The following is an 11,527-nucleotide window of genomic DNA, read 5'->3' as shown; positions in this document are numbered from 1 at the left end:
CAAAAAAAAAACCTCATAATCACACTTCAGACATGCCATATGTACTGGGGTCAAACGCACTAAACAATGGCCCTTCCCAAAACCTGTCTCCCACTGTCCTCCAAGCTATCTAAAATACAGAATACTTTGAGCTGAGGACTGACGGCTGCTGCTGAAGGCCATAGGGTCTACTGCAATGTGTAATTTACAGTGCCATAAATACCTGAGATGACTCTGTTTGATATGATAAACTGTCAGCTGGACTGCCACAAGGCAATAGGACATAAGTGATTTGGGGGTAAGGTTGTCAATGAGGACCAGTCATCAAAAGGGAGACCCTGGAACCAACTCTCACCTTTGAACTGAACCCAACCCTGTTCTGTTCCAGATGCCCACTTTAAACAGATCAGACAAACATGGTTGCATGGTCCAAGCATGTGGTGATTTTTATTAAGAATAACTTTGGTTCTAAGAATTCCACCCTCAATTCTTTAATACTTTCCGTTAAAAACAATTATACAAGAGCAAATACAAAAAATATTAAATTATGAAAACCAATCCATTAAGGCTCCCTTTATATATATTATATACACTCAAACAAGTCAAGATTTTTCAGAGTAGAAGAATAAAGTCGACTGTTATAGCTTAGAAAGCAACACTGCTACTATGAGACTATAAAACATTGAACTAGTTTAAGAAAACCACGCTGTGGAAAAATGGAGCCATTTTTGTCAAAAAGTGGCTCAAAGCACAAAACTGCCCGGATGTTCAAGAGTCCTAGGGGTTTGGGCTGCACGGTATTAAGGGGAGAGAGGAGACTGACAGCCTGTTTGAATCAGGCTTGTAAGCCCAGGTCATCTGACAACTTCAAAGAGCTTCTCTGCCTATACATTCCACCGTTTAGCATAAAACACCACTTTACGCTATTTACAAGTCTCCTTTTGGCCAGATTTTGTACTACTCATTACAAATAATTCTGCAGATTTGAGTGAGATTAGGAAGGAAATGCTTTCTTAATTAACTTTTTTTTTTTTCCCCCAGTGAAGAATGAATTCTAGTTAAGCTCTAGGAACAGAATTGGGCCTTCTAAAAGGAGCCTATCAGGGCCCTTGTGAATACGATCAAGTGGCAGAATTGCTTCGAGAATACAGATTTCAAGATCTGACATCTAGTTAGATAACAAGATAGGAGCCAGTCCCGAATCTTCATTTTGCAAACAGCATCACTAGTCCACAGACACAAAGAAAGAATTCCAGTCAATGTGCAATCAGAAATGGGCTTTTCCAGATCATCAGTCACCACACTTTCTTCTCTCAAAAGGAAGAACGATGGAAAAAAATAGTTACCATTCCATTCTTCAAAACCAAATTACTATAGAGCAACAATTCTTCTTAAGCATTTCTCATTTTATTCAAATAATACTTGCTGATGAGATAGATAATCCATTTCAGGTATAATCAACTAACATGTTTCTCTAACTAGCAGTATATTATCATTGCATTTACTTTTGTTCCCATTCAGATTGAATATGGGCCTAATTGTCAACTGCTAACACTAAAGCATTCCCATAGAAAGCTAATTTCTACTATGCTAATTAAGGATTCAAAAGCTCTGGATCCAGCTTTCTATGAGTCTTCAAAGAAAGTATGAGAAGTCTCTACAATGCAGAAATGACTGGCTGAACTGTCTCTATGGAGAGCATACTAAATCCTCAAAAATTCTTCCATATCACCCAGGCAAAAGGTACCGATGCCCACACCAGCAGCTTAAAACTAATTTTGCATGAGAATGCTGCTGCTGTCTATAACTCGGCCGCTCTCTGAGGAGCGTGGTGCTAGCTAGAATGAGGGCACTCAGCAGCCCCTCCCTTCCCGTCAGCTGTTCCTGAGAGATGCAATATAGTAGTCATCGACATCATCCTTATCAACAGCATCATCACTCGAACAGTGGTGAAAGTCTTTCTTCACAAGAAAAAACAAAGATAAATATATGAGCATTAATCAGAAATTTTCAAAGCTTGGATTCTAATGACACTCATTATCATTAGACATTCAAATGCTATACATCTCATGAAGCCTCCTTAAGAGCAATCTACACTGATTTCACATTAGAATGCCTAGTGAAATCCTCACTGCCCAGCCGGTCATGGGAACCTTCCCCACACTCCTCTTGGAGAAATGAAAAGATGTGCGGGCTTCTACTTGTGATACTGAAGCTGGGTTATATGAACTAGTTCCACTCTCTAAAGGACTGGAAGGTTATTCCATCTAAAAGAACTAGATCAGCAAGACATTTAAAAACAAAAGTGAACAAAAATCCTCCTAGTAATCAAAGCAATTAACAAACGGACAGGATGTACCTTCTTGGAACTGGAATGTCACTATGTAGCCTACTATTATTACACAGAGAACCAAAAGGAATGAAAATAAAATCAAGATGGGTGTTTACAGGCTTTTAAACCTTCTCACCCTATTTCTAAATTTAGTGCCAACAAGGGTAGTGGCTGTGCTCAACATTCACGTTCCTTCTCTGGTGTTAACTGCAACATGGGTGAAAGTATAAATTAGACAAGAAAATTCTGGGTCCTCAAAATAAAATTTACAGTGGGTGAACAGATTAAATGCATTTCTATGTGATCTCAATTATCTAACATAACAAAAAGGAATTAAAAGTATTTTTTTTTTTTTAGCTTTTAAAAGAAAAAAGCTCTGGGTCCCACTAAACTTGGAATGGAAGAAAAACCAAGTCGTGCAACTCTCAAGAACTGATTCCAGTGTCCTCTTCCTTTTTCCTGTTCTCACTTTTCTGCTTGTTGGTTCTGTTAAGTCTCTGAACACGGGTCCATCATTCCAACTTATGTGCAGGGCACTGCCCTTCATTTGGCGAATAGGAACTGCAACCATCACAGGCAAGGCATCCACCCAGATCGTAGGAAAATCACACCAAATCCTACTGCAAGTCAAAATTCTCTGCTGGCTGGAACATTCTCCAGGGGCTTGTGCCCTGAGATTGAGGAGGCACCCACAGACAGCTCTGTGGGGTGACACACGAGGTCTTGCTGCAGCCTCGGCCTAGGACTCCTGGGCTTGGGCGACTTCTTGGCCTGTTCTCCTGAGATTGCCTTTCACCTTCACGAACTCAGGGGCATTTTCTTGCTCTTCTTGCAATTTCTGCTTCTCAAGTTCAAGCTAAATGACATTCAGAAAAGGAAAAATTATTTACAAACCAAGCAGCCTTTCAAAATACTCCTCTCTCTTTGCAAAGTCCCTGACAACTTTACTTCCCCATGGAAGGAAGTCTCTCCTGGTGCCCCACTTTTAAAAAAATGGATGGATGGAGTCTGGGTAACTGTGCACAGAAACAGAGGCTACTTGGTTGTCACTGCAAATAGGACCACGAGATGACAAGAACTGAAAAGACAGGGCTAAGAAAACACATCCTGAGGTCAGCGCGCAGCTGCTCTGGAGTCTTCGTGAGGGTGAATTTCATAAAATGACCCCAGCACCCTGTGTGAATTCAGTGCCATGTCCCTGTTTTGCTTTTGCCTCTGGAATCTGTTTGAGGTCCTCAGTAGGATTCTTGTCCCCGCCTTGAACATATCTGACCCCATTTGCTGACATTTGTCTCCAATATTTCTTTCATAGTATAAATGTATACACTGACACGTCTGGTAAATCCTGCCTGCTCCAGCACTCCAACATTCCTCAAGATAAAAAAAAAAAAAAAAAAAAAAAAAGAACAGCTTCCAGTCAATCCCCCTTACCTGCTCCAGCTTCTGCTGCCGTTTTAATAGCTCTATTTCCAAGTCAGATTTCTTCTTCTGTGCTTCTTCTTCCTTCTGCTTTATTACTTGGTCTCGTTTTCTTTTTTCCATCACCTTCTGCAATTCTGGTTTGTTCTGAGGAGCAAGACCCCTGCAAAAAAAGTATTAATAAAAATTTTTAAAAAGTTCATCTAATGGCTACATCGTTTTATGAACAGAAATATAACTTACAATATCAATCATGGAAAAGAGGTCTACAGAATTAGCATGATACCTACTAGGCTACAATAGGCAACATGGTGATCTAAGAAATTCACCAGCATGAAAGAAAGGCAACAGGAGATCTCCAGAGAGTACATAAAATCCATTCATTCAATAAAAGTGTATTGGCCACCTGCCGCGTGCAAGACGGTAGGCTACGCAAAGAAGGGCAGTGAGGGTGGGGGTGCTCGTACGATGACTGTGATGGGTGCCCATGACGGAGACGGAGATGCTCAGGAAATCAGGGGGCTCTGCACGGAGAGAAGGCTTCCCAAAACCTAGCCCCTGATTTTTTTTTTTTTTTTTTCTGAGACAGAGTCTTGCTCTGTCGCCCAGGCTGGAGTGCAGTGGCACGCGATCTAGGCTCAATGCAACCTCCGCCTCCTAGGTTCAAGCAATTCTCCTGTCTCAGCTTCTGGAGTAGCTGGGATTACAGGTGTGCACCATCACGCCCATCTAACTTTTTTATTTTCAGTAGAGACGGGGTTTCACCACGTTGGTCAGGTTGGTCTCGAACTCCTGACCTCAGGATCCATTCACCTTGGCCTCCCAACGTGCTGGGATTACAGGCATGAGCCACCGTGCCTGGCCTCTGGCCCCTGATCTTATGCACTAAATGCAGCCTCAAGACCAGCCAGCACAGAAATTTAGACAGTAAAATGGCCCTCGAAACCTTCCCACTCTCCATTTTTCAGATCGGAAAGGGGGTTCTTGTACATCTAAAGGCACGTCCAAGGTTCTATCACTACTGAAGGATATGGCCGTGCAGAATCTTAATCCCCTAACTCTCAGTCCAGTGCTCCTCCACTGAAACCCTTTCAGATGTGCGGTTGATTCTTTACAATGAAAGCAAGTCAGCCTTCAGGGAAGGTCTACATTTCTGAGAGATAAATTAGGCAGCCATCTCTCCAAATGGGGAGAAACAAGCCAAACAGGTCATGAACCAGCCACCCTCCATCTGAAATATTTGAGAGAAGTCAAGGGAAAGACATGTCTTAGCATTTTCTCCGGTGTGATCTCTGTCTAACTGTCAGCTTAAGATTTGCCTTTTCTATTTCCTTAGGATTTCTCCTATGGCTTTCCAGAATGCTGGATCATCCAGCCCACCTTTCTTCTTACTGTCTTAGTCACTTATCTTAGCCAGTCTCTGCCAACTCATTAAGTAATCTCAACTTGACGTTAAAATTTACCAAGACAATTTAAAATCAAAATAGGACCAACCACCGAACAGGAAAAGCACTATCAATTTCAGGCAGCACAGGGTGTAGGTAACAGTGCACACACACTCATGCTATGCACACAGGCATGTAGCAGAATAGTAATTCATGCTTTTCTGAACTGTAGGCAACGAACACTACTGACTCTGTCCTGGACTCCAGGATGGGCCTGAGCACTTCCCACACACCTCCTGGTCTGGCTGCTGGTGACTGCTAATCTGTAGACCAGGGACAAGGTTGTTTTTTAAACAACTCCTATCAACTACCGTGACTCACCAACTAGGACTCATCTGAGCAACTGTTAAATAACAATTTCCAATATATGTGCTCTGACCAGAGAAACTCAACAGCACACTCACCTTGATCCCTTTCAAGTCCACACAATCACATCTGTAAACCAATCCTCAATTGCATACTTCCTCGTTCATCTAGAATTTCTAAAAATTCTGGCATCTCTCCTATGTAGATGCTTTTAAAAATCACAATAAAAACTTAATTCAAAGTTGTTCTTTAGAGTAAAAATCAGTATATTCCATCTTTTTTTTTTTTTTTTCTGAGACAGGGTTTCTCTGTTGCCCAGGCTGGAGTGCAGTAGCGTGATCTCAGCTCACTGAAACCTCCGCCTCCTGAGCTCCAGCGATCCTCCCACCTCAGCCTCCTGAGCAGCTGGGGCCACAGGCACATGCCATCACGCCCAGTTTTTTTGTTTGTTTTTTTGTTTTTTTGTTTTTTCTTTTTGAGATGGAGTTTTGCTCCTGTCACCCAGGCTGGAGTGCAATGGCACAATCTCGGCTCACTGCAACCCCCTCTTCCCAGGTTCAAGCGATTCTACTCCCTAAGCCTCCCGAGGAGCTGGGATTACAGGCGCCCACAGCCACGCCAAGATAATTTTTTGTATTTTTGGGAGAGATGGGGTTTTACCACGTTGGCCAGGCTGGTCTCGAACTCCTGAGCTCAAGTCATCTACCCGCCTTGGCCTCCCAAAGTGGTGGGATTACAGGCATAAGCAACCACACCCAGCTAGTATAGTCCATCCTTAATGACAGAGGACACACAGTCAAAATAATATATATCTCCAATTTCCCAATTTTTATTAGCAGAACTTTCCGTTAAAAAAAATCTGGCCAAATTTCCAGTGAAACAAAAGAGGCAGGTGACTTTTGTGCTTTAATTATGGTTTGCTTCATACTTATCAAGACTGAACAACAGGGTAAAAAATATGGACAGATTAAATCTTTAATCAGCACAATATAAGTTGCTTAAGAGTACTCTGTTCAAAATAAAGGTGTTATTAACCACAGGAAAAGCTGTTTTTAAGTAATCTGAATAAAGATTTACTCAGTTTCATGACTACTAAAAAGTCTTGATATAACACTATAGACAGAATTAAGGGATTTAAATTTTAGGATTAAGAATTTAGCTATCTGAATAATTTAAATTTCAAACATTTTTCTTTCCCTACATTTCACTGGCAAAATGAACTTCAACTATTATTAAATTCTCCTGGATTATGCAAAAGCTGCTGAACATTTGATGTATGACACAATTGGCTCACACTCTATTGCAACCTATGAATGGGTTTAACTATTACACAGTATTCATTTGCCTTTCAAAGATTTTACACAATAGTGACAGTAAGATAAAATATGTAGTAACAAAAAATTCAGGAAAATGGTGCTTATATGATAAATATTCTCTACTTACAGCAGTCAAGAAGTCATACAAATTTAGTTAAAATTTTATCACAGTGGATTACTTAACTTTCTGTGCTGAATGGAAAAAGTCAAGCATTGCCCATATAAGTCTCTAAGTCTAAATGGAGCAGAGATAGTGTTGACAGACAGAAATGAGTTTCTCCAACTTTCATAGTTAACTACAATACCACCCCTGGCATTAGAATAGTTGGTTCTCTTTAATCAATTCTGACATATACAGCTAACAAGTACTTTCAACCCCTTTATGACAGTATCACCCAAAAGCAACAGTAATTTCCAAGTTGGCTTCTTGGTCAGGTAGCTACCTGCGACTACTAAAGTGGGCAAAGCCAATTTTAAACATTATAAAATTAGTAAGTGCTCTTTGCAGAAAAAGAAAGGTAATATAGCCATATGTTAAACAAAAAAGCAAAAGCACATCCAAACCCTCTCCTTTAAACAAATCAGAGGAGCTCCACTCCACTGCAAATGTTCTGTGTGAACAGTGGCCCCAAAATTATACAAAGTAGAGGCCCTGTACCCATCAGCCCCTACCCATTCCTGCATCCAGAGAGAACTGTTACCGACAGTTTGGTCTATGTTCCTCCACACTTTCTATACCCATATAAACATGCCACAATTCTGCCACACCCCTATTGACAGACATCTATTTGGTTTCCAATTGTTCACCATTAAAAACAATGAGGCACTGAGCCTCTGTGGACATTTATAGCTGCAAGCTTCTACAAGTAGTTCTGTTGGCTAGATTCATAGAAGCGGAATTGCTGGCTAAGCACCTGCACATTGCATATTTTGATGAGCACTGCCAAAGTGCCCTACAAAAAGGCTGCAATGATTTATATTCCCACCACCAGAGTATGAAACAACTCTGAAAGGTACATTTCACATAAACCACTAAATACATTCAAGGGCAGATAGGGCGAGTCCACATTCATTCCACATCTACCTGAACTCTGTACCTATGTATCAATAACTGAAGTCATTCCGTTACCTGGGAGAGCATTCAGCCAGAGGAAAGGTCTGGGGCTCAGACCATCACAGAACAATGCCTGCCCACTTAGCCAAACATCTCCTGGCCTCATTATTTTTCTTGGGGTACAGGGAAAAGCTGACTTGAATTTCAGCCCTTGTTCTTTTTTTTCGAGGGGGCAGACTCTCGCTCTGTTGCCCATGCTGGAGTGTAGTGACATGACCTCGGCTCACTGCAACCTCTGCTTTCTGGGTTCAAGCTATTCTCCTGCCTCAGCCTCCTGAGTAGCTGGGACTACAGGTGCGTGCCACCACGCCAAGCTAATATTTTTGTATTTTTAGTAGAGATGGGGTTTTGCCACATTGGCCAGGCTGGTCTCAAACTCCTCACCTCAGGTGATCCGCCCACCTGGGCCTCCCAGAGTGCTGGAATTACAGGCGTGAGCCACTGCGCCAGGCCTGAATTTCAGCCCTTGTTCTTTAATCTTGTAATCTTCCGGTTTGGCCTGCCTCATTTACATTTCTGGTTCAGTCATTTTTACCTGCATGGATTCGAACACAAATACTAGTATCCTTTATCTCTAGAACTGCCCCTGTCTTTTTCCATGCTGTACAGCAGCAAGTATTTATTGAGGAACTATTCATCTAGAAAAGCATGCCAAAAGAATGTCAGCTAAAAACCAGGAACGAGAAGCCACTGACTTCCAAATATACAAGCCAAAGAACCAATTTTAGGGATATGTTTAAGTAACTGACCTATTTATTCCAAAAAGTAATTTTTGTAGAGTACAGAATCTCTCTCTCTCTAAATAATATCAGAAATATTCTTAATTTTTTTTTTTTTTTTAAAGACAGAGTCTTGCTCTGTTGCCCAGGCTGGAGCGCAGTGGCACCATCTCGGCTCACTGCAAGCTCCGCCTCCCGGGTTCACACCATTCTCCTGCCTCAGCCTCCCGAGTAGCTGGGACTACAGGCGCCCACCACCACATCCGGCTAATCTTTTGTATTTTTTAGTAGAGATGGGGTTTCACCGTGTTAGCCAAGATAGTCTTGATCTCCTGACCTCGTGATCCGCTCACTTCGCCCTCCCAAAGTGCTGGGATTATAGGCGTGAGCCACCGTGCCTGGCCCTTCTTAATTGTTTTTTTAAGGATCCCTTTAATAGTGATCTTTTAACCAAAAAAAAAAAAAAAAAAAATCCTTTTGAAAGCTGCCTTTTTATACCACTGAGAACACCTATGGAAACTGAGAACTTGATGCAGGGTTTTAACAATCAGACCTAGAGGCTTCAAGACTTTAACCTGAAACTAAGCTGGGTCCTAAAGACGGTAAATAGAAGAGTAGGATTATACACTAGAAAGAGCATAGGTTTCACAGTTAGAAGACCTGTGGGTGCTTGTTCTCTAAAGCAGTGACTTGGCCTTTAACATATAATCTCTAAAATGTAACTGGAAAAACTGTCTGAATTGCTATAGAGCTTTGAGCTAAATTTGTAGCTATGCGTAGCAAAGGTATAGTCTCCACATAAACTTGTTTTTATTTCCAAACACTATTTCAAAAAACTATTACGTGATCTTGAGATGATTCCTTAAACCAGTTACCCTGAGATTACTCACATGAGTGAGGGTAATCTGAAGATAATGCACACTGGGTTACTAGAAAGAGCACCGGATGAGACAAAATGTAGGAAGACTTGTTATAAACTGCAGAAAAGCAAACAGATTTTCATTACAACACCATGCAATAATCAAGACTGGTTATTCCTTAACCAAACATACATCGTATTGATGGGACGTATCCTACAGTTCGGCACTAAAATTTAGAAATAAAAACCCCAGTCTCTAAAAAGTATACAAAATAAAAGATGAATAAAAGGAAAGAAATGAGAAATTCTCGGTCTAAAACCAGTGTATTTCTAACAAGTTTGCTATGACCTTGAAAACTCTTAAGAGATAAGATGACATACATTCATTTGATTTTGAAGTCTGTCTTTTCTTTTTCTTTTTCTTCTTCTTTTTTAATATATTTCCAACCAAACCAAAATCCGTCAAAGAAATGGGAGAAAAAGCAATAGGAAATTCCAGATGTTGCCACATAGGAAGTGGAAGATAGATGTGACTAAGTGATCACTTACCATGTTAAGCATTTTCATACAAGCTATTCTTTACTTTAAGTGTTTTTTTTCTTTTTTTTTTTTTGGAGACAGAGTCTTGCTCTGTCACCCAGGCTGGAATGCAGCGGCACAATTTCGGCTCACTGCAACCTCCACCTCCCATGTTCAAGCAATTCTCCTGCCTCAGCCTCTTGAGTAGTTGGGATTGCAGGCGTGTGGCACCATGCCCGGCTAATTTTTGTATTTTTACTAGAGACAGGGTTTCACCAGGTTGGCCAGGCTGGTCTTGAACTCCTGACCTCAGGGGATCCACCCGCCTTGGCTTCCCAAAGCGGTGGGATTACAGGTGTGAGCCACGGTGCCCAGCCTACTTTAATTTTTATAAGAAAGATATTATTATCTCCCACTTTACAGATGAAGAAACAGATCTCAAGAGGGGATACCTTGGCCAAGATCATAAGATAGGTAAAGTGAAGTCCTACCATTTCTCTCTGACCCCAAAGCCCACGTCCTCTCTACACCACAGTACTTTAGGGAAACCCAGCATTGTCTCAGATCAGTTGAGCTGGGCAAACAAGGAGAAGAAAGAACAGGCCAAAGACAGCATGGAAGAAGCCCTGTCTCTAAAAAATGTGGAAATAGACGCAACTGCACAAATCTGTAGCTTTTACAGCAATATGACCCAAACTACTAAATACATTTCTGCAGAATAATTCATAGCCTATAATTTAGAGAACACTTATTCTGCAAATGTTTGTTTTACTCTGACCTTTATTCTGAGTTGGAGCCCTTTCATAGGTTTTTCTAGAAGAAAAAGTTTGAGCTAAAATGTTTCTTAGAGAACAGCTAAGTCCCCTACCTTACACTTTATAGATAAGGGAACTGAGGCCAAAGAGGTGAAGATAATCTGAAAATCTATGAGTGACAACTGCTATTCTGTTTCAGAGCCTACTAAACTGACGATCTTTCCACCAAAATGAAGACATGATTTCCCAGGCAGGATAGGATGGCTTCCAAATTCTGTGGTCTATTTTAGGAACTTGATAGTCTCATTTTGCTTTGGCCGTAATAATACCAAATTCATATATTCTTCCTTCTATTGTGTGACAAAGGCAGATGGAAGCTAAAATCTTCTTTGCATTCAATTTAATACACACTAATCCAACAGCTTCCTAGTAATAATGCTGGGGATAAAACAGGAGTAAGCCACATTCCCACACTCTAGAGGGAGAAATGTATTTACAAATACTTCCTGGGATAGATAGGAGTCATTAGTTCTACTGGAGTGTAGTCAGGAAAGAGAATTGCCATAAAAATGCCCCCTTTATCCTCTTTAAAACATTTTTTTAACTAGGCCTCCCTGCAATAAATTACCCTAATGCTAAACTTGATTTGTGTTATCTTTCAGTTCAATGGGAGACCTTTCACCAGGGCTTAGCAAAGAGTGGGCAAATGAGCCACCTATAGTCCTGCGAGATCTGAAAATAATCCTAAATGAAGCTTCCTAGTT

At 41.0% G+C, this 11,527-nt stretch overlaps 1 protein-coding gene across 13 annotated transcripts in view; it reads right to left on the bottom strand.

Annotated features, from left to right (window-relative positions):
- Nucleotides 1–399: 399 nt before the first annotated feature.
- Nucleotides 400–11,527, bottom strand: part of LOC105490638 (family with sequence similarity 107 member B) — an 87,034-nt gene continuing 75,906 nt past the window's right edge. For all 13 annotated transcript variants that reach the window (XM_071070470.1, XM_071070469.1, XM_071070461.1 and 10 more), the window contains exons 3-4: nucleotides 3,743–3,893; nucleotides 400–3,167 (exon numbers count right to left, since the gene is read on the bottom strand). In XM_071070470.1, the coding sequence (XP_070926571.1) occupies nucleotides 3,051–3,167; nucleotides 3,743–3,893 (268 nt within the window). In that variant the 3' untranslated portion in view covers nucleotides 400–3,050. The remainder of the gene's footprint in view (nucleotides 3,168–3,742; nucleotides 3,894–11,527) is intronic.

The sequence above is a fragment of the Macaca nemestrina genome, chromosome 9 (genome assembly GCF_043159975.1).
Source record: "Macaca nemestrina isolate mMacNem1 chromosome 9, mMacNem.hap1, whole genome shotgun sequence".
NCBI classification, from domain to species: domain Eukaryota; kingdom Metazoa; phylum Chordata; class Mammalia; order Primates; family Cercopithecidae; genus Macaca; species Macaca nemestrina.
Note: the sequence above shows the minus strand (reverse complement) of the source record. Positions and strands in the feature narration are given on the sequence as shown.